We start from the raw sequence: 27109 nt of genomic DNA on the forward strand, positions 1-27109 counted from the left end.
CATATCCTATAATACCTCCCCATTGCATAGTGGCAGTTCTATTTGTGACTGTAGCATAAAAGTTTTGTGTATCTCAGGAGTTCAGGAAGATCCTCTTAAAGCATATATTTTTTTCCGCTAAGAGTCACTTGGTTGATCTTTATATTTTAATTTAAAAGTTTAAGATCAAACGTGCCTTTCAAATGGATTTATAGCATAAATCTGGTCTCTCTGCCTTCAGTTTTGCAGTAAATGCTCTACATGACAAAGCAATACTTTACTTTTATAATGTCTTTTGTTTTTTTAACTGGGGCAGATGTTATATTTTCAAAGCACTATGTGAAAAGTGTTTTATACATAAAGTTTGATTTGATTAAAAGTTTACTGCTGTCCTAAACAGCAGAACTGAAAAGCCTCTAAGTGACCAGTGAAATCTGTTTATTTTCTCAACAGACCTTATTCTTTCAAATAAAACCCAAGTGACTTTGCTTTAGAACTAGATCAAGTGCTGATGTAATCAACATGAATCAGCTGATTCTGCCACGGATAAAAGCAACTTTTTTCATACGGGCTCTGCACCAATATGTAATGCTTTGAACATAAATGTTGAAGAACTTTGAGGATAGAAAACTGGAGGACATTTTCATGTTTTGTAGTTAAATGATCAAAACAACAGGGATGTTTATGCTTTTTATGTTATGTTACTGCTGAACTCAACCAGAAGGTTGACACACACAATTTTTTTTTTTAAATGACGAACACCATTTCTTTCTATCTAAATCTTTGTGTTTTTATCAGTTTTGCTGATTCTGATTTCCTGTTCTAAATAAAAATATAAATTGTGGTGATTTACTACAAAAAAAAATCTATTTTCATACATAGTAACACGTAACAACAGCATAGTAACAAACATTATTTTAAAAAGTACAAATCGTGGTTTGATTCATGAGCCGTTGAGCTTGATTCGTGAATCAAATCGGATCCCCACCCTAGTAACGACCGACAGCCCGATAAGAGACGGAGTGACAGTCCTCAATTCATCGTCTTTTGTTTTGAATCAAAAAAAAAAAGGAAAAGATAAAAACCCATTATGTTGAGCCATATCCAATCTTCTTTAACAAATGTTAACAAAGCACGATCAGACGTGTTTTGATGAGTATGGATGGGTAAACGACATTCTTCGGCCGCAGGGGGTGGGGGTTATCGGTTTTGGCGGATTCAGCTTATTCGCGGATGACTCCAGTTCCCGAATAAAGAGGGAATATTGTACATAATTGTCAGCGTAATGGTTTTAATCCACACAATTTCAAGTTTAAAATAAATCCTGATCAACACATTTTATTTGTTTATACTGCAGTCATTTTAGTAATCTAGTCATCGTTTGTACTCACCCCACTTGCTTCCCACTAACACAGGACAGGCTGCATGTCTTGTTCTGTAATCTCCCTCCCCACTCCTGAAGAGATTGTACCAGAACACGGCTGTTCCCTGCAGAAGAACCATCCAAAATGAGTGTTGGAATGATCGAGTGAGTGATAATGACCTGAATTAAATTCATACAGGCAATAAAGAAATCATAAAATCTCATCTTCTGTTAATTTTGACCAGTGGTCAAACTCAGCGACACGCAGACTTTTTTTTACAGTCAAATATGTCACCAAGAAAAGAACGGCGCATTCTATATATATATATATTTCCACCTTTCTTGGCCAGATTGCTGCTCCAAAGTCAGGGAAGACCGTGGCACCTCCTGCTTCAACGTCACTCATCTGAAGAAAAAAAAAAAAAAAAAGAAACACTTACTTAATTCTATCATTCAGTGTCAGACTTTGAAAACAAAATGAAAGATGAAAGGGTTGAGAACAAGGTGTCCTCAGTTAGGCTGAATGGAACAAATAAGGTCTTGGCTTATCTCACCATGTAATTGCAGTTTAATATTAACACAATTTGTCAGAATGACACATCTGAGCAGAGCATGTTGACATATTTTTGGAATCCTGTCTTTTATTAATCTGCTTTTGTCAAATTCATTTAGCTATTCATATTTTGAAAAACAAGATTCTAACAGTTTTTTTTTTTATTTTTTATTTGACAAACTTTTTGGTAGTGGTTGAGAGATGTTTTCCCTCTGAAACATTGTTGCTGTTTTTATATCTTAAAAAACTGTCTGTTAGGCATGAGATTTGCTGACATTTCTTTGTCATCCTGTTAAATAAAATCACACATTTTGTGTTAAAATCACTTATACACACCTTATTTTAAGTATTATTATATTATAAAACCTTCACTTTCTCGTTTTTAAAGGGCAAGATTTTGTTTTAATTATTATTAATTTTTTTATCATCAACTAGCAAAAGCCAAAATTGAGTATAAATTGCACCCGACTGCTATACAATATGCCCCTTTATGTGTTTATTTACAAGCTGTATTAATTATCAAATATATTTCAGTTTTGATGAAGTCATTTGTGTAAAATGAGGCCCTCTGGGTTTACATGAGACCTTCTACTGTCATAAACAATGGAGGTAAAGTGGATTTCAGCCCCCACCGGCCCTCCATCAGCGGTGACTGGATGTACATACTTACGTAGTTCAAAAAAGTTGCCATGCGATTTCCAGTGCCTAACCTTTTGAAAGCATCAGGCTCATCTTTCTACAAAGATAAAATTGAGAGTAAAAAAACACAATAAGGTAGCACAGTTTACTTACGTAGTTTAGGAACGTTGCAAGCCTATTTCCATCGACCTTGAGGTTGCTGTCAAAAGGACGCTGCAACAGATGTTTAGATGTTTAACCCATCAATCAGAAGGACTCTTTAGGAGCCAGCCACTAGGAGCACAAACTGCACTCAAGACTGTGGAATTACTTGTGTTTTTCTTATGTTTCAAGTACTTTAGGCATTCAAAATAAGGTCTAGATGGATTTCTTTGGTTGGTCATAAGCCAGTGTGCCTTTAAAAATATTGTAGGCTTAATTGTCTTAAGTTTCATGAAAAAATTTTAGGTAAAGAGCTGTTTTTCTTTAGATAGAGCAGTGTTTTTAATTTTGTCCTTTACAAAAAGTTTTAAGCTGCATTCACACCAGACGCGATTTGAGCAGTAGGGATGTCAGGTTTCAATGATAAGATAACATACAGATGCAATCTGAGGCTCTGCTGCGCGATTTCGGCATCGGGCACGCAGTGGTGCGGCACTCAGCTTTGGGCATGTGACGTTTTCAGCGACTAGATCAAAGGGTAGAAAAAAAAATCCAAAATGGCTGCTCAATGTGGGAATTTTCATCCTGAACTTCCATCCATTTTTTTATCCATTGGGGCCGCAGGGTTGCCGGAGACTGTACTGTTATATCCTGCACAAGCTGGAGCTGGAGAAATTATGCCCGCTATGCTAGCCAGCCTATCGGTGGATAGCGTAGCGAGCTAGACAGCTCAGCTTCCCAGGTGTTCAAACTGGACCACAGACAGACGGAAGTAACGTTTAAAACGGCCGTCAAGAGTGAAGCACGCCACACCAGGGGAGACTGTGAATGATCTGGTGAACCCAGAAACGGTGACGTGCCTGCCGGCGCCTCTGTAGAGCTTTTCCAAACATATAAACCCAAGCTACTCCCTCAACATCGTCCATAATTGGCAACGAATGAAGTCCAGAAAAACTTTGGCGGTTGTTCCGCGGCCAGGGCGTCACGGCATCGAGCAGTAAATTTGACGTGTATCAAAAGAGAGGCGGCAGATGTGAATTTGACACACGGCCGGTATGTATGCAGCATGATGGCTGTAACTCTTGATCAGAGTCAAAAACACCAGGTGGACCACAAAGGGAAATGCTTCACAAAAGTGTTGGCAGAAGGCTTTGCTTTCCAGGAATATGATCACAGACACTTGATGAAACATAATAAAACCAACCTTTTATTTCAGAATAAAATGAGAATAAAAACATATGATTGTATAGTAAAAACTAAAATTAAGTGAACAGAAAGTGGATTGGATAAAATATATTAAAAAGTAAACCTACCCTTGAGAAGTCATAATGTGGCTCATACTGTCCACCCACTCCATAGTTTGCAACCTAATAACCACAAAACAAACACAAAACAAAATTGGAAAGTTCTAATTTGTTTACTAGACACCACATTGCTTATGATCCAAGAGGCTCCATCAGTCTGAGTGTTGGGTCATCCACATTTCTGCAGTTGGCTGGCGTAGTTGTGGGGAACAAAGAGGAGAAACCTACTCTTCAAATCTACTGAGGCAAAAGATGATGATCTAAATGAAAAACAGGCAACATAATTTATAATGTCAGTGATGAGTTCTCAGAGCTGTAGGAGAAACAAAATATCCAATACACAAGAGAACGCAAGAGGAAGAATGCTTTGGAACCAGTTTTGACAATTTATTCACATTTAAAAGATTGTATAAGAATACAATGTATAAACTCCTTACAGAGTAGATAGATGGTTTGAACAGGTCAGAGAAGAAATAAATGTGGATATTAATAGCAGATTGGTAGGTCTCTGAGCCAATTACCACAATGCTCTTTCATTGGTTCCAATGAATACAAAAACAACCACACCCAACGACCTTGTAAAGGTCAGTAGGAACTTCTCTTCTTTGTTCTCCTTATTGAGGCCATCAAAATGCAGAAATATGGACGACTCACCTGGATGATATATGTGGGGCTTGAACCCAGCACTACTGATGAAGCCATTTGGACGAGCGGTGAAATGATTCACAAAAGAAAACAAAGTCCAGATGCTGTGAATCAACTTCAAGACACCAGTTGTGATGTTGATGCCAGATATTTTAAAATAATGGAATTCAAGTGTTTTCAGTTGCAGAAAAAAAGACAAACCCAAAACATTTTTCACTTCTAGAACAAAAGAAACATTTTTGTGAGACACAGTCAACTTAAATAAATAAAGTCTGTAATTTAACACTCTAATAAAAATAGCAGCCATGATTTGACTCATAATATCAAACGGAATAATTACAGTATTTTTGTGTTATTAGGAGAAGTCTTAATTAGGGCTCTATATCTGTACTTAAGGCATAAACAAGGTGCACCATATTATAAGGCGGAAGGGCTTCAGTGTTACTCAAACTGCTAAATTTGACCATTCTTGAAGTCATATAATTGTTATCCTGAATTTATAGTTATCCTATTCTTTTTTGTCTTATAGGTTGTATGAGTTGCCAATTGTTTATTTTATCAAAACACAATTCTAAGCTCGTTTTTTATGGGTGTGTATTGGCAAGAGTCAGGCGAGGTGATACCACGATACACATATCACAATACATATTGTGATATTGTTTTTATATGATACTGGCAGCATCATTTCACAGGGTTTCTGGTTCGGTACCCCCCCAAAAAAGGTAACAGAAGCAAAACAGTGAGTTTTGTTAAACTTTATTCCACTATTTAACAAACCACTCTTATGATTTTTTTTTTTTATCAATCTTCTCCCATAAAACATCTATGGCATTTGAATTAAATCGTTGCATAATTCCATCATCAAGCATGCCAGATCCCTTTCGGTCTCGGTTCCCTCTTGTTGGAGTCGGTCTCATTGCCAGGCGGTTGTTCAGCAATAATGCCGGCAGCTTTAGAAAAGACTCAACAGTTACACAGATCTTTAGACCAGGTGTCAACAATCCCATCACATGTGGTGGTGTAACTCGCTGCCTCCCAGTAAAAGTGTGTACGACGTCAATCATTCATCGCGCAAACACACAAAGACGCACTCTATCTGGCTTTTCCTGCGGTGGCACCCGGAACCTTTCTTTTAAGGCCTGAGGTGAACCTCCCGGGTGTGATCAAACAATATTTAGTAGGACTGAATCCAAGTGACTCTTGCAGTCATGCGCTGGCAGCAAACATATTGGAAAAACATGTGCAAAAGTTTGGCTGTATATCTGCACGGCACTCAGCCATGCATGTGGGGAGTGTGGACTTTGTTCAAACTGTATGGTGTTATTTATTTCTCAAAACTCTATATTTGAATTTAGCTCTCTATTTTCAATTTGAAACACTACACGCTTGCTTTCTTGGAATCATTTTGATCAGCACAACTGCACTTATCCAACACTACCTTTATTTTGCCATTTTCCCACACACTAGACATAACATAATGCAAAAACAAAAAATCTTTTCTGGAAAAATGGGATTTATTTTGCCGTGAAAACCCCCCAAATTTTTAATAAACTGTTTTTGAAACACAAAATGAAAGTTTTTTTGGTCTAATTTTATAAAAACAACAAGAATAAAATTTATCAACAAACTAATCGACATGTTTTTGAATGAAAATACAAAAAAAAAAAAATCCATGCTAAAGTCACTCCAGGCAGCCCCCAAAATAAGAATTTCTCTCCCGTCTATTTTACTGTTTTCCTAGAATTCTATTTTTCCTTTTTTTCTCATAAACTTTCTTTATTATGCTTCTGAAAAATAATAAAACTACTTCTTTGTGAGGTTTGACCCAGCTGGATTCCAGGTTGGCTCACAGGTTTGCCTTGGGTGGGACTTTGGTGGAGAACCGCTGAGTTTCCATAACTTTTAGAAAACACGATGCTCATTATTGTGGAGAGTTCATGTAGGTTCCCATCCCAAAATAAAATGGTCTGTTTCCTCGTTAATGGAATTCTAAACGCTGTGTCACTTTGACCCCCCCAGCCCTTTATAGAGGGTGCACTGCTGCTGCATTAGAACCACCAGAATGACGTTAGTTCTCTGCCTTAGTTATTAAAATAAAAGATCAGTTTTGTCCAAACAATGTGAATAAATGTCATTTTATCTCTTTGATTTAATAAAATCTCTATCACAGGATGTAAAAAAAGTCAAAGTTTATTGTATTATGCTGATCTCACAGCTGAACTGCAGGACGTCTGAGTGCGCAATTAATAATAATTAATTAAATAATTATGTTTTATTATTTGCTCGCCTTAACACGTCAACATTCACAGCCCTTTATATATATATATATATATATATAGTGACTCTTTCCCAGTCACGCTCAGGCAGCCACCACCATATTGCCTATGCAGGAAAAACCCTGCCTATAGTGCGGAAAATATGGTAGATAAATCAACATATATATAAATAGGTACTTTTATACAATTACAACAACAAACAAATGCATGAAGAATTATTATTTTAAAAACATGAATACTGCCCTTTTTGTCTTTTGGGAATGTTTAGAAAGTTTTGGATTTCCCTCCAAAATAAAATTTGTGATCTTTAGCTGAAAAAATTCACTCATGTTAGTTTATTAGAAATATATAGAAATTAGGGGATTTCTTCTAGTTTGTAGAATTGGATGAAACACTGGGCACTTTAAATTTGTCATTCTAAAAAAAATCCTACATCTCCCATAATTCCATGAACTCAGCTGGATATTTGCTGCTTTGTTTTCCAATGACGCACTTACACAGACATAACCTCAGTGATCGTACAAGTACACGGTGCCCTTGCTGTGAGCACACTACATATTTACACCCACTTTTAATGAGTATAAATCTAAATAAACCCTAGAGACCTGTTGAACTAGAAATTCACTGTCAGCAGTAGCTGATTCATGTATTTTATTTGGCAACCATTTAAATGTTTTCCATCCCTGAAGGATTTTTGTTGAATCAAAATATAATTCTTTACAGATTTGTTGGTAGCACATTTGCTTTTTTTTTCATTGCTGATATTTATTACCATTTCAATTATGCAAAAAATTGTTTTGGAACACGTCAGGCTAGAAAATTGCCTAAACTTGTGCCAAGCTTCAGTAAATCAAGCGTGCTTGATGAAGAGAATCTGTGAGAGCTGAACCCACATTTCTGGCAAATTGAAGATTTTACCAAAGGCTGCATTTTAGGCTGCAATGTGAAGTTTTGGTTTGAATTTGTTATATTTTGTGTAATATGAGAGCTGATAGGAACCAGATTGTTTAATTTTTTTTTTTTCTAAGCTCAAATCCTGACAGGTTTGATGACTTGATGATTGATAATAGACATGTAGCAAATAAATAATCTGTGCTCGTACGTCACCTGCAATAACTCTGCAGTTTCCACTGTGAGGCCGGTGATGTCTTCTATTCTCTGATTCACTTTGTCAACGACAGGATCATCCTCTCCTTCCAACCACGCACTGAATAAGAAAATCAAAAATAAAGACACTTTATGCAAGAATTTGAGCGTTTGAGCTGCCTGTTAGGTACTCATCAACAAGAAAGCTATAATAATTCTATTTTATTTAATCAGAGAAAGAGAGAGAGAGAGACCAGGAATTTAACCCCTTGATGCCTGAAATTTCCCCTTTTCACCCCTGTTTTTGCTTTCAAGTACATGCTAAATGAAGGTAAATTGGAGCAAAATGTGTTTGATGCATATTTGCATTAATAGGTGTCAAGGAGTTAAATTATTACTAAAAGAAATCCCAAAAAACTGTTGAAATAAATCCTGTTTGTTCTTTTGTTTCAGTTTTGGCAGCCTAAATCTGCTGGCTCCAAAATATAAGAAAAGTCTAACTCTAAAAGTCTAAAAGAACCATAAAATATAATTCGTAATTGTTTCTAAACAAAAAATAAAGTTTTGTTTTTCTTAATAGCTCACCTTTTAGATACTCTGTAGGGTGCTGTAGTCAGGACGCCAGTTTTAGGGTCACGAACTGTAGCTCTGGCAAGCTTCAACAATAAAAAGAATAAAGCAAACATTTAAGTATGTTTGGTTTGAGATTACCCAGCAACTCGCTGATTTTACACGATCCATGTATGATCTAATGTTCTTTTAGAGAACTAAATTGCTGGTTAGAAAGATAGTTTGGCGAATATGCAAATACATTTCCTGGAATTCTTAATCTGATCTTCTTCCAACATTTATGTAAAGAACATTCCGACACAGGGATCTGCTACAAAGGAAAGAAAATAGAGCATCTTACCCTGGGCTTTGCAAGCTCTTTAATTTTCTCAATCTCCTGGTCTGACAGGATGTTCAAGTAGCGCACAATGTGAGGGCTGTCCCACTCGTCCTCTTCCTTTATGGGCTTCAGCAGGAGACGGGGGCTCTTTTTACCGTCGTGGTAGCGACAGAACAGACGGCTCCTCCTTGCTTCAGTCTGGAATTACATGAAAATAAAAACTTAAGGAAACTATTACTAATCTTTTCATTTTTAGTTTTCCATTAATTCTTTGCCAAAAAACTTCATGCTCTCATGTGAATCATCATTGCCTCTACTACCTCATGTTCATGTTTATGTCAAAATGTTAACTCTAAACATCTCTAATTATGTAAAATGTGATCTTTATTATTACCATTATCCATTATTAGACTCTGGACACTTTATTGTGTTATTTATTGTATTTAAGTGCCATTTGTTTTTTGAACCATGGCTAAAAAACTGTTTTCCTGTCGTGGGATCAATGTCTACGTTTCCATTACACATATTTACAAAACTTTTATCGAAATTCTAAAATTGTCAAAAACACAATTTCACAATAACACTGCTTACATCAAGTCATTATTATGCAAAAAAATCAAATCAAATATACTTTATTGTCCTGAAGGAAATTTGTCGTGGACTCACAGTGCCAGTGGCTGCTTAACTACATTCGTGCATGCACACAACTCTGTACAGTACTTGTATAACAGCAACAAAACTCATAAGACATGAAGGCATTGAATATGATGTTATGCACTTCTAAAAAGAAGTTGTTTGTACAGTAACTTGATGTCAGACAAGGTTAAAATAAAAAGAGAATTAAAAACCCATAAATGTCATGCACATTATCTGAAATCTGTAAAAGTGAGAAGTCAAAAACACAATGTAAAGACGGCCTTTAAGATAAAACAAATGGTAGTTTAAAATAAATAAAGTACTTCAGTTCATAATTTAGTTAAAATGGACTCCAGTGCTTAACCAGACTTGTTTAGTAATGCAACGGATCAATGACGGTTTGTATCTGTTGCTTTAGTGTATTATTGCTCGATAGCGCCGCCCTGCTGGTAAGAGTTCATATTCGCTGTGTAGTGGATGGGAGGATAATTTCATGATTCTTCTTGCCTGTCCCCTGACTCTCTTGTCGAGAAGAATACTATTTCTTACCAATGATTTTCATGGCGTTTTTCATGACATGCTTTATTTAGGCTTTGTATTTTACGATTAGGGGGCCAAACCAGGTGACTATGCAGTATATTATAAGTGAATGAAGCACTGAAAAAAAAAAAAAAAACAACTCGCGCTATAAGTCATTCAAAACAGATGTGCACAATACTTTGATTTACAGCAGATACATTTAAATTCCTGCCATCAATCAAAGGAGATGCTGGCGGCTTATTCAGAACACGAAGTGGCAAGCTACGGTACATTGGAGCGTCTATGGATGAAGCAATTTTGGGAAATTGTGGTTGGTGATTTTACAGATGAGTTGTGGATCCAACAATTCCGTGTCAACTTTTGATGAGCTCTGTGATGCTGTGGGAACTCTTGTGGCACCTGCAAGGCACTGCACGGCTGTCACATGACTCATTTAATTAAAAAAAAAAAACATTTGTGCAATTTTGTGAAATATGTCAATTTTGATACCAATTAAAAACATTAATTAAGAGCAAAAACTTTTTGTGAAGTGAATGGAAACGCAGCAAATCTTATTGCACCTTAACTGAGAAGTAAAATGAAAATGTCTATGTAAAAATTACAAAAATATTAGGTCACTTGAGTGTGGAAGCAGAAGTAAAAATACATTTTTCCAAGATAAATGTTGAAAAACTTCTTCAACTTAAAGTAAAAATCAAATGTTGTTCAACATGGAGTTCGGTTTTAATGTCAAGTCATATATTTCCAGGCTGTAGCTTGAAAATTCTAATGATTTTCACAACAACCCATCCAACAGATAAATGTCCTTCACCATGTTTGCACCCTGATGTTGAACTAACAATAAATTTAAAATTCACAAAAAGTCAAAAACGACATCAAGTGGCTTCATTTTTTTTTTTTTTTTTTTTTTTTTTTAGAAACCAAACCCATCGCTACGGATTATTGGACTCTCACCAGCTGTAACCCCTCTCCTCTGCACAGCGCCTCATAGGCCTCCCTCTCAGGCAGATGGTCTTTCGGTCGGTTGTAGGTCCCCAGCTGAATGGGCTCCTCAGAGGGAGGCTGGTAGTCCTGGTTGGACTCTCTGAGCTGCTTCATCAGCAGCTGCTCAAAGTACCGGAGGTTTCCTCCTGCCCTCTGGTGGTTAGGGTCTGTCGGTGCAGAAAGAAAGGTGGTGAGGAGTCATTTCTTCTAACACTTCTCACATGCTCCTCACTTTTATACCCTATTTGATTACAATAGGTTTCTGTAAATGTTCAATAAGCTTTCATATTTTATTGTTTTATATTTTAACTTTTGTTTTTCTATCATATTTATTCTGTGTTTGACAATGCTCTAATTTCTTCCCCATGTCATTAGATTTTATAGGACAAAAGATAAAGTCTGCCCTCTTGTGGACAGTGTTAAAGACAGCATTGTCTCCTAAAAAGGCCATTGCTGCAGTGAAATAACCATGATGAATGAATCTAATGATGATCTACAGATACAAACTTCATAAATTTAAGAAATGTAATCTCTGGGATACATTTTTCTGATGACAGAGTACAGGGGGGTGGGAAAGGACATGAACTCATCAGTACAATTAGCACTAAAATGAGAACAAAAGCCACAGTTTTGAATTAAAAACTCCAAAATGTTCTGTTTTAAAATATATCAATTAATTTTCTATCAAAATTAAAGAATGTTTTGTCTAGATTCCATGTTATTTTTTTTTTCTTATGAGGTGAGATTAACTCTTTGTGGCCCATGAGTCAAAAAGTTTACCCACTCCTGACATATATCAATAAAATTAAGCTGTAAATTCCATCTCTGTGTATTTCTTTGTTGAAATCGTTATTTAAATACTCTTATTGGGTCATTGGGCAGGGTTGCTGCACACTAATGGTCACGGCCACAACTCAGAGGGGAATTTCTAATGACCTGCCGCACTGCAGAAACTATGTCCTAGAAAACAGCACAGGTTTCTTTGATTTTGGCTAAAACTGCATCATCATTATTAAAAGATCAATAGGAATGTTTAAAAAAAAAACACTGAAAAGATGATCGGAGTGTCTTTAACCAGCTAAGACCATTTGATAGTCATGATAGTCTTGCATAAAAAAAGCTTTTTTTTAGGTTTTAAAAACTCAACAGCCTAGAGTTCTTCAATGAAATAAATTGAAATTCAAAAGCTAAATAATATTTGATGAGCAGGACAAAGGATTTTAAAAAATGTTTCATCAAACTAATTAAGAAAAACAAGAGTTCATTCTAAAAAAAGATAGGATCAGATAAAACTGCTAGCATCAATACTGTTGGAAAACAATAAGATTATCTATCGGAATTTAAAACCCTTTTTATATCACAGAACTGATATACTAAAAAAGTACTTATACTTGTAGAGTCTCTCAGGAACAACTGAAAGCTTCCCTTTAATTTATAAACAATGATCTAACTAAAAAATTATTGTTTTGTCTTATTTATTAGATAAGTAATTAATAAATAGACACCGGTAATTAACTAAAACATTTCCCATTAACAATGTCATATATGTAATTATTTAGTATCAAAATTTGAAAAAACTTTCTGCAAGTTTTTCTTAGGCAATATATAAATTGTGCATCTATAAATCACACATTTGATGCCAATAACAAGTAAAACTCAGCAAAAACACTTGCCTGACCGCTTCTACTTGTGTAGAAAATGTGAGTTTTTTTTCTGTCTTTTCTTTGCTACTTTTGTTATAAGTGGTAAAGCAAAGCGGCTTTGCATTAGTTCTGCTCTGATTCACTTTACATGGCACGTCAACAGGAGCGCCACAAGTCTAAAAACGGCAGCCTGCAGCCGTTCACAGAGGCCTTTGTGCAGAAATAACACTTTAAAGCCACAAGTCTTTACTTGGAGTGGACAACACCCAGCTCCTCTGGTTATCACAGGGAACTAGCACAGTCAGAGAGCAGGGTGGACTGCAGCGCCTAGTGAAGCATGAAGAACCCATTAATTAGGTCACAGCAGAGGCTTGAGGTTGGCCTCGCTGGCTGAGTAATGCCCCTGTATGTCAAAGAAAAGTTCATCTGAGTTCACCTCAAATATCATTCCAAAATGCCTTTTTTGTTTCGGTCTCCAGGAAGTCAGTCATTATTTTTGATCTGCAGCTTACCGATGGCCACGAGTCTCCGCGTCAGCTCGATGGCCCGAGGCAAATCCCCCATTTGGTAAACGGAGTAGCTGAGGTAGTCCAGAATGTCTGCTTTGGACACCACAGCTTCCTCTCCGTCGTCCAGCTGCTTCAGGGCCTGCTGAAACCACAGGACTGCATGGTAGTAGTCTGCATCGTTGTAGGCCGTCTTTCCCATGTCGAAGCAGTCGTCCACTGTCAGCACGGCGTTGGAGTGAACACCTACAGACAGGTGTCAGTATATAAAAATCACTGCCAGGCATTTAAGAAAATTTGTATTTCAATAAAACCTCCTAAACTAAGAATATGATGGGGAAATACAATGCAATTTCTTAAATCTAATAATGAAATATTCTAATTTAAAGACCCACTCTGATGAAAATTTTGCTTTTTTTTTGTGTTTTTAACACAGGGTTCTCACACTCAGTTTACCTTGGGGCCACTGAAGGCAGAGTCTGGGTTGTATGGGGCTCCATTTGTGCCAAAAATATGTTTTTGCGTCCATTGTCTATGTCTACTGAACAAGTTTATTGAACATGTGTTCATCTCTTTGTACTACTAAGCAATATCTTCTGAGTGTCCTGTGAAAAGACAGGAGCTAGCAACTGTTGCTATGAACTTCTGACGACCAGATCCAACGACAAATGCAAAGTTTCAAGCATAAAGCTGAAATATCACAAAGAAAATACATCAAAGCTATCATCAAAGAAGCATAGACACAGAAGATATTGCTTAGTAGACATTGAACTTTCATATTAAGGCTGGGGCCACAAAATATTGACTCGGGCAAATGGCCCGTGGGCCACCCATTTGAGACCCCTGTTTTGATATGTTCTTGGGCCATTTTTTTGGTGATGAAAGACATTAAGAAAATTAAGCTTAAATTTGTGTATTTCTGAGTCTTTTTTTTTTTATTCAAATAGCAGCAGATGGAAAAATTTAATTTGAAAAAGGTTGTGATATAGAAAATACACTGAACGGACCATGAGCCGGGAGCTCGTCCATCTACTGTAGGCAACTAGATTCCTCACTTGAACTGGATAGCTCCACTACTGCTCACTATGATTTATTTAGTTTTCTTTTTTTTTTTGCTGCATTGGTAATGTTAAGTTGGGTATGTGGGGGGCGACGGGAAGGGGTGAAGGGGCTAATCGTCCCACTCACAACTCAGAGGGGAATTTCTGATGAACTACTGCCGCTCTGCAGAAACTATGTCAAAGAAAACAACACAGATTTTAAAAATGTTCCCTAAAAACATCAAAATACTAGTTATAAGACCACTGGGAACGCTTTTACAATCGATCAAAAGATGATCGGAGCGAGACTTTAAATAAAATTATTGTTTGTATATCAATAAAACCTTAGAAACTTCAAATGTAATGTGAAAATAAAATGTATATTAATAAATATTCTAATAAAATAAAAGATTCTGTGGTTGAATTTGGGTTTTAAGTTGTTTTTATTCATGTTCAGGTTCATCATGATCCACAGCTGTCATCATTTCAGTTAATTGCTTTCAGTCTATTTAAGCGTCTGGTTTTCAGTTCCTCATTGTCACATTTTTAGTTCCCCATGTCTCCTATAATGGTCAAGTTTAATTAGTGAATGTTTAAGTTTCTGCCATTAATCATGCTTTTCTGAACACTGGATCTTATGCTACCAATTCCTGTGAGATTCTAATTTAAGTTACTGCTAACATGGATTGGGACTCTTCACTAACATGTGATTTTAAATTAACGAAATACCAAATCATGATTTCTTTACAGTTTTGCATCATTTTTATGGCATTGTAATGGTTCTGTAGCTTCACACATGCAAAAAACGCATTTGTAAAAAATAAACCAAAAAACAGTGTTATGGTCCAGTCAGTGCTTTTGGAAGCACAAGAGTCTGCATTAACCTACAAATGAAATTATTTTAAATGAAATGAGCTTGTTTAATTTACCAACACATTTATGGAGTCAAGTACATTTGGTTTAAATGTACAATTTATTTTTATTTTATTTACTTCAAGCTCAGTCGTTACTACCTTTACCTGAACTTAAAGTAATAAAGTTTTTTTTTCATTTTTTCTCTTCTTTAATATGTCTGCGTGGCTTAATCTTTGTGCTCCCACACTCTCTTTGGTCACCTGGCAGCATTCCTTTGGAGAAGGCCTCTGAATCCAGTTGATACGTGTCCTGAAGGCGCATCAGCGCCTTGGCTGCTCCCGTCTGATCCTCCTCATCAGGGAAATACTGCCTGTGCACGGACATGTTGGAGATAAACCCTGCAGACAGAAACAATGTTTGGAACAGGAATGGTGAGGTCAAAGAGTTGTAGCTCCGAGAAGTTATTTTTTTTAACATGAATTTATAATATATAACCAACTTCTAAAGCCTCAAAAGCAGGACACCACTGTATCTCATTGCCACGTAGACAGTTTTTTTTTTTTGTCTGGACATAGTCATGCTCTGTTTGTCTGCCTTGCACAGATTCGGGCCTGTGTCTTTTTATCACACACCCACAAAGTGAGAACATGGCCAAAACTGCATAGATGTGGAACAGCTGCAGATGAAACATGGCTGACTCCCTTCTAGTTCTGTTTATCTGCACGGAAGAAAATCTCACCAACATGCAGCCAAACTTGTAATGCCTCTGCACACAGTTCAACTGGATTTAATATTGGCTGCTCAGCCATCGCTGTCCAACAAGCTCCATGGAAAAAAAAAAAAAAAACAATAAATACTTTTCTTTATGGGATACTGAGACAGATGTTTTCCAGGACTTTAGAAACCCATGTGAGGGCTCAGTCAATGAACAGATCCAAAATCATTTTGAATCCAGCCCTCCAAAAGCGGAAATTTTCTGTAGAGTCAGAAGGACAGCCACATAGAAAATCCTAAAATCTTAAAGCAAAGCTTCTGGGTTACCATCAGAAGGGTTCTGGAGCACCAGGCTCTCCAGCTCAGACCACTCCGTGTTCAGCCTCTTCATCAGCTTGTAGGCATTTACTGGGTGTGCCAGGTAACCTTCTGGGTCGGAGGTGGAGACTCTGGTCAGAGCATCCAGTTTGTTGGCCCAACTAAATAAAATAAAATAAACAAATTAGTGGGAATGATCACTTGATCAAAATTAGGTGTTGCTTCCCAATCAGGGATCAGATGTCTATTTTATTTTCATTATTAGAAACAGTGCTTTATATTTCATATATTATTACAGATGACTACTCTACTAGAAATGTATAAAGGATGAATGGTTCATGGCATTTTATTCCTGTAAAGCGCAGCAGAATATGGTACTAGCTTGAGCAGGAGGCACACAAAAATAGTGTGGAAAAGTTAGCAAGATATTCACAGATTTGAACTTCTGTGTTCAGTAACTCTTTTAATAAACCTCTTAAGCTGACAGCAAGTGTTGCTATCGATCTACAAAATATTTTCAATAGAAAAAAATCTATTATTTTAATGAGAATTAAAGAGAAAGCTGTGAAACGGCAGCCAAGGGATCATCATTAAAGTGCAAGCTGCAGGAAAAGGTGATAAAAAAAAAAATAAATAATCAATAATGTCTCAAAACAACCAGAATGAATAAATGGCTGCACTGGAATGAGTTAGTCATGACACCTCATCATCATATTCATGCTACAACAACGATTTTGGAAGAAAGTCATTTAATTTTTTATTAAGTTTTTCTAATTAAGAGATGCATTGACATTTTTTATGCAGATATGAATCACATCTGATCAAAAATGTTCTGAAGATATTAAAGCGACAGTCACAAAACTTTCTCACACGACTAATTATCACCTATTTTTACTAGTTAACAGGTAACTATTTTTCTTGGTTAAATATGTTTTTCTTGATTGTTCAAGTGTTATTTCACAGATATGTACTGTTTAAGTATTAAATGATTTAAAAAAGATTAAATGTACTTTTTCTTTTTTTATGTGTTACAAAATACAGATTCTGTATCTGCAGATTCTCAAAATCTGGCCCTGAATCGGATCAGAGCCAAAAATAACCTAATTGTGACATATATACAAATTAATACTTGAAATAACAACAGAAAAAACAAGTTCTTCAAGAGAGACGTCAAGTTTGCTCCCAGAGATGTCTCTAGCAGCTGCAGGTTCAGACTGTACCTCTTGACTGCAGCGAGCTTGGACTCCTCTGCTTTGATGTAGTCCCTGAGAGACTGAACCAGCTCCTTCTCGGTGTAGAGCAGGTCTGTCATTTGGCCTGTAAACACATACACCTGCAGATCAATTCATGGGACCACAATGGAGACTCCAGCAGCTTTCATTTCTCCAGACAACCCCCACCCCCTCTCATTTTATGTCTGCGTTAGACTTGATTTAGACTCGATCAAGATTGCCACGCTTTTCTCTGTTTTCTGTGGGGGAAATAAATTTGAAGTCTGTGAAGTCAGACAGCACACAATTACAGAGCAGGCTGAAGAGAGGTATGAGTGTTGGTTGGAGTCAAGTGTGCTTTGTAAACAGTTCAGGGTGGTGCTCAGCCCCGACTGGTTCAATCTGTGAATGGAAGAATATTTGCAATTACAAGTAAATGACAAGGCAAAGGAGGAAAATTAGAGTAATTTACCTAAAAACAGGAAGAAACGAGTCATTGCTGTGATGCTCATCCAAACAAATATATAAATCAGTCTGCATCTTCTTAAATGGAACATCTACTATTGTAACTACTAAAACAGTTTTGTCTTTTTAGAGGTGAGATCAACAGACACACAAATATAAACCAAAAATTAAGAATATAAATCAATTTCTAATTAACTGTTAAAATTCTAAAGACATTTTAATTGATTTCATTGTTCAAAAATAAAAGTCTCTAGAATCAGTCTATCAAAGATTTATAAAACGATGTCAGCTTTAAGACAAAATTAAAATTAAGTGAGCCAGTTAGAGGTATAAAGTTTTGTTTATGCACAACATCCTAAATGAAGCTGAACTGCCTCTGAAAATATAGAAAATTACAAAAAGGGCCAAAGGTAAAACTATCGACATTAGCAATGCATCAAATAAAGTTGATAAAGTTATCTATTCTATTCTATTCTATTCTGTTTTAATAGTTCTAGTCCTTAGGTATGAGGTAAAAACTTTCTAAATTAAAGCATTTTTGAACACTAAAGTAAACTAAATGTTCTTCAGCTTACCTATGGAGGTGAAAACCTCTGCACGTGTCCTCTGGCAGCCAACCAGGAACAATGAAATAAAAACCAGGAACTTCATCATCAAGTCTTCTTCTGCAGCCTGCAGTGAAAAAAATGACACTTTATTTTACAAAGAAAAAAAACTTCAGATTTAAATAGGTTTGCACTATGATTGCAAATGACTTTTTTTCAATTGCTGACTAAAGTATAGAAGCAAAGCTGCTGTTTGACTGTTGTGCAGTGAGCCTGTGTTTCCACACCAAACTTGCTGACAGTCTATTACTGCATGACCACGTCCAGCACGTTTCCTGTAAATGAGTCATTTGTGGTCGTTGTGTTCTGTTCAGTTCAGGAATGAAGGACACAGCAGAGAACAATTCATTATATTTGAATCTTGAGGTGAAGCTCATTTCTAACTTTCCCTTGTAGTTGAATTGCAGTGAAGTCAGAAGCTGATGGTTTTCACTCGTGAGTCTTTTCATCAGCTCAAATGTGACCTCGATCCAAGTATAACATCCATCCATTTTAGGGTTAATATATGAGTGTTAAAGATAAACAATCAAAGATAAAGTAAACAAAAACATGTTCAAGCCGTTCTGTAAAAAACTATTGTTCCCTAGTTTTCTGAGGTATTTTTAGAAAGAGCCTAAAAACAAGAGCTGCAGTTGTGTAACCGGGCTTCATATAAGGCAGGAGTGTCAAACTCAAATCACACGGGGGTCCAAAACCTAAAACACACAGTAGATCGGGGGCAGAACAGGACAAACACGTATTAAATAGATAAAAAACAAAATTATTAAAAATTTTAAAATGTCATTTTTTAATGTAAATATTAATAAAAACTGACAGGAATATTATTCCAGAAAAAATCAACCTAAATCTTAAGTAACTTTCAATATTTTGCTCTCGATAAAATATACATTCTGTCCAATTGGGATGCTACAAGATAAGACCGTTAATAATATTAATATAAAAGGATCTGGAGGGCCGGAAATAATTACCTCCAGGCCCCCGGGCCTTGACTTGATATTTGCTTCTTGGCTAGTAAAAAAAAAAAAAAGGATATATATTTGTTTATAAATAATGCCCCTCTCACCCTCCGCGGGTGGTTTCTCCTCCAAGTTCAGGTCCTCTACCAGAGGAGCTAAAGGGTCCTGAACAGTATCTTAGCTGTTCCTGGGATTTTCTGGACTGAGATGTCTTGAGGTCTTTCGAAGGATCTGCTGTAGCCACTCCTCCAGTTCAGGGGTTATTGCCTCAATTGGTCCAATTACCACAGGCACCTTTAGTAATAGCATTCCAGCAGAACCTTGTTCTCACATCTAGTCAGTTTTCTTCTTGTTCCAGTAGCTCAATTTCCATCAAGGTGCTCTGATGCAGACCTCGTCTGAGCCAGTATGACGTGTTTTGGTATCACTCACGGGTTATAAGGCAGGCAGTAGCCTTGAAGGCCTTGCCCAAGGACCCTCACTGGATTATGCTAACTGCACATAAGTGTTATGTTAATTGTCTCATTAATTGCTCATTACATCAAGGTGGGAATGGGCTGGGAAACGAACTTTGGTTTCCTGCATGGCCAGTCCTAAAATCGAACCAAAAACAAAACCAAAACCGAGGTCTGAATCAAATCTTGGGGAGAGTGCATTGTTGCATCCCTAGTTTTGATCACTAAGTTCTGAGAAATCAAAGAATTTGGGGTCCAAATTGAAAGATATGCCTAAAAAAGAGAAAATATGTAACTTTAATCGTATTTGAATGGTAAACATATAAAGGATATTAGGCCTGCACAATGTATCGCAAATGTATCATAATCACAATATCAGCCTGTGCAATACATGTACCGAAAAGACGGCTTGTATTGCAATAAATGATCATCCTAAATGTTTACACATGAAAAAACAATGTTATGGCAGCTTGACGAGTTTAATAAATTAACTAGAGCCCTTTTTGTATTTGAATAATCAGATGGACTTCTTTCATGTTAAAAACATTTTTCTAATACTGTGCAGCCCTATAGCATATTATAGAAAAATGTTATGTATAAATAGCTAAAAATATATTTAAAAAAAATCAGAATATACTTAATTTATCTCAAATGCATCACTTTTGAAGTTGCGTTTCATCAAATAATCTAAAAAAAAACATTGTGTAGTACTGTTAAAAGTCTGTGAAATACATTTATAAAGCTGAGCAATAGTTTAAGTGGGTCAAAATCTAAATCTGTCGTCACTTTGGCCTTGTTTAAGGTTTTAACAACTGTGCAATTATAGTTATTACACTGGAATGCACCACACTGGGTGGGAGTAAAAAGGTTTGTACTTTCCTTTTATATCCAACGATTTAATACAAGACTTAAACTTTTTTGGCACACTGAAGTAGAACGTTATTTTTTTCTACTTAATTTGACTAAAAAGAATGATTGCTAAAGAATTTGTGGATTTTAGTGAAGACGGTGTTATATCTGCAGAGACTAAATATAGATGACATATTTGATTAGATTTTACAGATTTTCTTCAATTAAATTGGCTGAAACAAACAAAATGAATAAATAAAATAAAAAATGTATCAAACCAAATGACTGGTTTAGTTCTCAGTATGAAAAGACATTTATTTTTACTTATTAAAGAAAATAAGAAACTCCATTGCTCTAATCTATATTAGTTCTATTTTCTAGAGTTTTGTTACTATGATGCGGCACAGACAATTACTCCTACAGTTCTAGAAATATACTAAAGTGCTTCCTATATGTCAGTATGGCAGCTCAGTTCAAACAGAGCTGTGCCTGTTGATGCAGGCTGTGACATCTAGATACATTCCTGGACAAAAATCTTCTTCTATTCCCAGCCGAAATCTTCCCGGATCCTGACCGTGCTTGGGATTTCTGAACATTTTATACACAACTGCACTGTAAACTCTCAATCTTTAGTTTGCACATGGCCTTTAGAGTATTACAATGTGAGTGCTGATTCCCTTTTATTACCTAATTCCTAAAACTTGAACGGCATTTGAGATAAAATGTTTTATACTTTAGGAACTGTCTATGTGTCTGGCTTTCATCAGATTTGAGCTCTCCTGTAGTGGAACAGATCCATGAAACAGATAAGAAACAAAAATAAGACCCATTCAAGTGAAGTCGCCTGGATCTGCAGCAGGGCAGGAGTTCCTGAGGAACAAATGTTTACTCTAACGGTAACCCTTAAAGCATCTGTCCTAAACCCAAAGACCTGTGAAAGCAACATCTGGCTTCCATCAACTTTGGGTGACAGATTCCTAAGTTTTATGTAATAATTTAATCTCCCTGGTAATTTTAAAGTTGTCTTAATTTATCTAAAACATGCAGGCAGCAAACACCACATTTTATTAGCCAGTTTCAGCACTTGGGATGTAGGCCTCTCAGTCACAAAAGAATGAAAAATGTTTGCCAAAAAACCCTATAGTCTTCATAACTGTAAATAACTATTTGTCAGATACTCCTTCAACAGGAGGTCAACCAACACACAGAACAAATGTTGATGGTAAAGCTGGACTGAAATATGTCCTTTCTCTGCTCAGCCTTCATGCAATCTTTCCAGATGTTTGGAGGGTAAAGCAGACATATGTTCTGCATGTTCAAAGCCTGAAGACTTACAGAGAAAATCCCTTTAGAGTCTCTGAACGCAGCAGTGCATGAGCCAATCACATCAGGTTTTAGAAATGATGTAAGAGGGACTCTGACTTGCAGATAGTTTAGTTTTCATTCAAAAAGTTACATGAAGGTTTCAAAAAAGGTTAGCTTTGAAATTTTTGGTTTAAAATAAACATTTAAAAAAAGTTATGAGACATAAATGTCTTTAGAATAAATCCTTTGTAAATAGTTTATTGGGGGTTTGCCTGTTTGTATTAAATACATTTTATTCTTTATTTTGTTCTTCCTTTTTTAGGATATATATATTTATCCTATATGGAGACTTTTGGTCTTTGCTTTGAAACCTAAAATCTGTTTCTTCTGTTTTGTGGTCTTTACAGTACAAAAATGTCAGAATTTGCTAGACAGAATTAAGTTTTCCGGTTTATTGTGTAATATAATGAAAACATGTATTACACAATGTCAGTATATTTTAAAAATAAGCTCAGTTTTTTACTAATAAAAGTGTAGAGTTGTAGAACAAAAAAAATCCCAGAATTTTTAAAGGTTGAATATCATCAATTTCTGATTTAAATGTTTGTTCAGTGAAAAAATGACTAAATTCATCATTTTATTTGTAAAATTAAAAAAGAAGCATGTGTTTCAAGTGTTTTTTTTTTAATTATAAATATGCCACTTTAGCCAAAAAAGGTATCCTTTTCTCAGATAGTTTCACCTTTAAAATCACCTCTAAGTTGGTGTGGAGTAGGCCTACCCCCATTTCCCAACAACTATCTGTTTACACGCTCTCCCACTATAGCTTGCAGACCGTCACAGCCAAAAAACTACTTTATTGGTGCAAAAAATGGCAAGAAATATGAGAGCTATCCAGCTGTACAGTTTTGAGCCAGATGCTAGCTCGGATGAGGCAAACAAAGACAGGGTTGCCGTAGTAACTTCTACGTCACAGAAACATTTTTTAGTCTGCCCCTGATTCCCAAACGATTTGAATAAAGAAATACTCAGAAATGCAACTTTAAGCTTAATTTGTCCTCCATCATTAGAAAAATGCCACACAACATGTTAAAAAAACCAAGAGTGGGTCTTTAAGGTGTAACAGTAACACCAGGGATTTGCAACCTGAACCACAAGTTGTGTTTCTGTGATCTGACAGGGCGAGTCGCTCACCACACACTGATCTACAGTATTAACTTTCACAGTAAAATCTGCTGCAGACTGTTATTACCTTTTAACTGTGCAATTATTACAGGGCATCACTTACATGGAACGCCTTCTTTTATTTAAGCTTTTGTGCTTAGAGACATTATGACCCAGTTTTAAACAGGTTTTTAAACTCAGTATTGTTGTGGATCATGTGCTTGTTAATATTCTTTTTTTAATTGTTATAATAATGATGGTACATGTATTGTTAATTTGCTGCTTAGCTCTGAGCAGATGCTTGGTTCTGCTGCTCCTCATCTCCAGCTGGTCTGCAGCCATCCCAGTGACGTCACACCAGGAAAGTTGCTTCTAGAAATTCCCAGCATTAATTTAGTTCCTCTCAGTTTATTTTAATGCCCAGCTCGGTCCAACATTAACATTTTTACATTTGAGTTAGCCGAGGTTGGAGAAGGTGTTTACTAATTTGGGGTTATGCCGCTCCCTTAAACGCGCTCCGTCAGAAAGTTCGCGCAAACTTTCAAAAAAAAAAAAAAAAAAACTTCCCCGTCCGCCGCTGAGAAACATGGTAACCCGGCGGTGTCTCCTGTGACAGTGTAACTAACGATAATAAACACAGACATCCATGTTATTATAGAATGTGTCGATTATTTAGCACCAACGACCCGCTTTGCCTTTTAGCGTCCCAAAAATAAACAGCGGCACGTTGCTCTGATTTTTTGACAACCATCCCAACATGTTCACGAAGTACACACCGGCTCAAACATGGAGCTGAGACAGATAGGCATGAGGGAGCGTGTTGTCATTTTATTCAGTCATAATGGCCGCTTACCTTAAGTCCATAGGGTTTTCTAGAAGACGGCTATGTTTACGAATGAAGACGGGAATCCTCCTGGCACGCGGGTGTGAGGAATAGTGGAGAGGGTCCGTAAACGTTGCCACGTACAAAACCTGCCTGGAGGGCTTACCTTAAAGCCTGGGACACATGCGCACTACACATTCTTCGTCTGACCAGTTGTGTTGCGTTCGCGTGCGCCTTGTAATTCACAACCTCCTCTTTTTCTTTGACCTGCACTTGTTTTATATTACTTTGTTTAGCAAATATGAGTCGGGCCCTTGCATTTAGACAAAAATATATTTTATACAGGCTCATAATTGTAATTGTAGTCATTCATTTGATATTCAAAATGATATTAGAGCACTTCGACCTGAATGACGCATTAAAAGGGAAATTTAGAGCTAAATTGAGCATTAACTGATGATTTTTGTAATTTATCTATTTTAATAACGTCTAAATCGTGTATGTTAAATTATCTGCAAAATACAGCATCAATACACTGACATGCGGGATTATGTGTGTGTTGTCTTCGTCGGTAGTTGTGTTATCTTTTTTAATATTTACGGTAATATCATCCATGCAAGTTGTCACGTTTACATTTTGAACATGAGCTTCCAGATCTCGTTTTATGTTTGGATGGAAGACTTTGCGGGAAGAGGAAAAAAAGAGAGAATTGCTTGAAGTTTTTTTTATTCTTCTGTAATTTCTGTAATTTTCGTCATTCAGGTTATGACGAACCAACAGATGAAAGGATGTAGATACAAATGTCTACATCATTATGTTCAAGGTGAAGGATGAGTCTGGTTTTGTTGAAAGGGGTAGTTTGGATTTAGCACACCATCATTTTTGATGGAAATGTTTGTTTGAAAGAAATACGTAGATAAAAGAACATTTTTTTAGCACTGATTTTATTTTACTTGTTTTTTTTATTTAATATGTATTCAAAATATCCACAAGTGGATTATTTTTCATTCAGAGTAAAAAAGAAATGTTTTTATAACCAGTATATTAGTATAAAAACAATAAGTTATCAGCATAGATTGCATAATATATTTCCTACATGCTACTAATAACTGTTTAGTTTCCTTTGACACACTGACATTGATCTTAAAGCATTTGATCTTTTTTTCCCCTTTTTCTTGTTTTTATTCCTTTTTACGTTTTCTTATTTACTTATAATAACTTGACATTTTTAAAATAAAGGCAATAAATCAGTAGATTTTGTCACTTGTTAGAATTAATGATCAATCTGATTTTTTTTCTCTGCAACAGTTAGCAACTATTAGCTGAAACTTTATAGTAATTCCTTGTTGATGATCCTTTATTTGTATTTTATTTGTATTTATACGTTTAATCAGTTGTAAATATTTGAAGATAAACCTCCAAATTTTATATATATATGTATACAATTCGAGTTTAAAAGTTAGACCAGATGGCTTACAGGTATTTTAGGTTTATTTTTGTTTATTTTATTTTTTTATCTTGTGCATTTATTTAATTGTTTTTCTTTTTTTCATTTTCAGTGTTTTTATATGTTTAATTTCAATCTTTTTTATAATTATATATACTTCTTTTACATTTTAAATTTTTCCCTTTTTTCTGTGAACGTGTCTGATTTTTGACTTTCGACTTTGACATTCCTGTGTTTGTAATGAATTGCTTGGTTGAAACATATCTTCACAGTGGCTCAGATCATTGAAAGAATATCGAGAATCCCTGCATCAAAGAACAATGCCAATTGTGCATTTTAACTTATGCTCTCAACTTTATGAATGCTGTTTAGTTACCTTTTTATATAACCTGAAAATCAACAATCAATTTAATTGAATGTTCTGCAGACAACTTTGATCCCAATTAACCATATACTCATTAAACCAAGCTGTATGACTGAACGTTTACTCCAGACTTATTTCTTCCTGCACTTTAATTTTTAGTGGATCAAGCAGAAAGTTGTTTAAGAACTTGAGAATTTGTCATATCGCTCATTAATCATTAAGCCAGATTTTTCTGTGTAAAAGTGAATGGTGCTGCACGGCAATGGTTTTAAAACATTCAGACTGAACAAAGATTGTGTCCTAACTCTTTATGTCTAATTCCCTTCATCTGTAAACAGAAAAGAGATGAAACTTCAAAAAAAAAAAAAATACTGACAAGCTTGAACCAATATCAGTAACATTTTGTGGTCAAAATCCTGGAGATTATTTGGAGTTTATTTTAACCGCATGAGAAGCACAGTTGAGAACATCTAAAATGCTTTTAGAGTGGAGCTCTTTCTTCCTGCTTGACCTTACAAGAGCTCTTTAAAGTGGTTTAGGATCATCTTCAAGTCTTTTTAACATGATCCACCCAGCAATTACCTTATTTACAAAGTCTGAAGAGCAGTTTCCATTCTTAAAAATGCTCCTATCAATTCAAATAAAATAAGTATTTAATATAAATATAAGCATAACCTGTTTTGTTTTTATATCATATTACAGTTTTTATTTGCATGTGATAAATACACAATTATTAAATATCATACACATGTGCAAATTATCAACAAATTAAATAGCATTTTTTTTTGTCTGCTCCTGACTCCACACAATTCAAATTAAAAACCCCTCAGAAATGCAATTTTAAGATTAATTTTCTTTATATGTGTCCCGCATCATGAGAAAAATGGAACAAAAATATGTCAAAAACACAGAAAAAAACAATTTTCACAAGTGTGGGTTTTCAACACACAGTGTTGAAACTGCACATACACCAGGAGTCCACTAGATGTCCTCATTGTCAAAATAATCCAGATAGTTTTGGCTTTCTGGAATATCCTTTTTGACCCTTCAAATTTCAGACTATTTTTATTTGTGACACTCTGAGACATCTCTCAAGTTTTTAGTCATTTAAAAACAGTTAATTAAAAAAAAAAAACAATGGAGTTCATCAAAATAAAACCAACAAAAGTGCAGAATAAAGGATGATTTCTAACTTTCAAGTCATGTTTTACTTGAAGGTTCCAAGAAAGTTGTTGGAAAAGTAAAAATCCTACTTAGCTGACTTATTCTTTGTTGAGACTAAACGACTTGATCAATCACTCTTTACCCAGTCTCAACTGCTGACCTTCATGATTTAGGACTTCTTTTAGATGTT

At 35.8% G+C, this 27109-nt stretch overlaps 1 protein-coding gene across 2 annotated transcripts in view; it reads right to left on the reverse strand.

Moving 5' to 3' along the window:
* The window catches only part of p4ha2 (procollagen-proline, 2-oxoglutarate 4-dioxygenase (proline 4-hydroxylase), alpha polypeptide 2), a 25432-nt gene extending 1029 nt beyond the window's left edge, over window positions 1-24403 (reverse strand). Inside the window, exons 1-15 of one of the 2 annotated variants that reach the window (XM_024266547.2) lie at window positions 23975-24403; window positions 18363-18459; window positions 17332-17428; window positions 16121-16272; window positions 15340-15477; window positions 13191-13430; window positions 11006-11202; window positions 8897-9073; window positions 8572-8642; window positions 8008-8107; window positions 3989-4042; window positions 2724-2747; window positions 2566-2631; window positions 1680-1748; window positions 1371-1467 (exon numbers count right to left, since the gene is read on the reverse strand). In XM_024266547.2, the coding sequence (XP_024122315.1) occupies window positions 1371-1467; window positions 1680-1748; window positions 2566-2631; window positions 2724-2747; window positions 3989-4042; window positions 8008-8107; window positions 8572-8642; window positions 8897-9073; window positions 11006-11202; window positions 13191-13430; window positions 15340-15477; window positions 16121-16272; window positions 17332-17428; window positions 18363-18441 (1561 nt within the window). In that variant the 5' untranslated portion in view covers window positions 18442-18459; window positions 23975-24403. The remainder of the gene's footprint in view (window positions 1-1370; window positions 1468-1679; window positions 1749-2565; window positions 2632-2723; window positions 2748-3988; window positions 4043-8007; window positions 8108-8571; window positions 8643-8896; window positions 9074-11005; window positions 11203-13190; window positions 13431-15339; window positions 15478-16120; window positions 16273-17331; window positions 17429-18362; window positions 18460-23974) is intronic. The other variant, XM_024266548.2, reaches the window with a different exon arrangement.
* Between the last annotated feature and the right edge of the window lie 2706 nt (window positions 24404-27109).

This window comes from Oryzias melastigma, linkage group LG14 (assembly GCF_002922805.2).
Source record: "Oryzias melastigma strain HK-1 linkage group LG14, ASM292280v2, whole genome shotgun sequence".
Taxonomy (NCBI): Eukaryota; Metazoa; Chordata; class Actinopteri; order Beloniformes; family Adrianichthyidae; genus Oryzias; species Oryzias melastigma.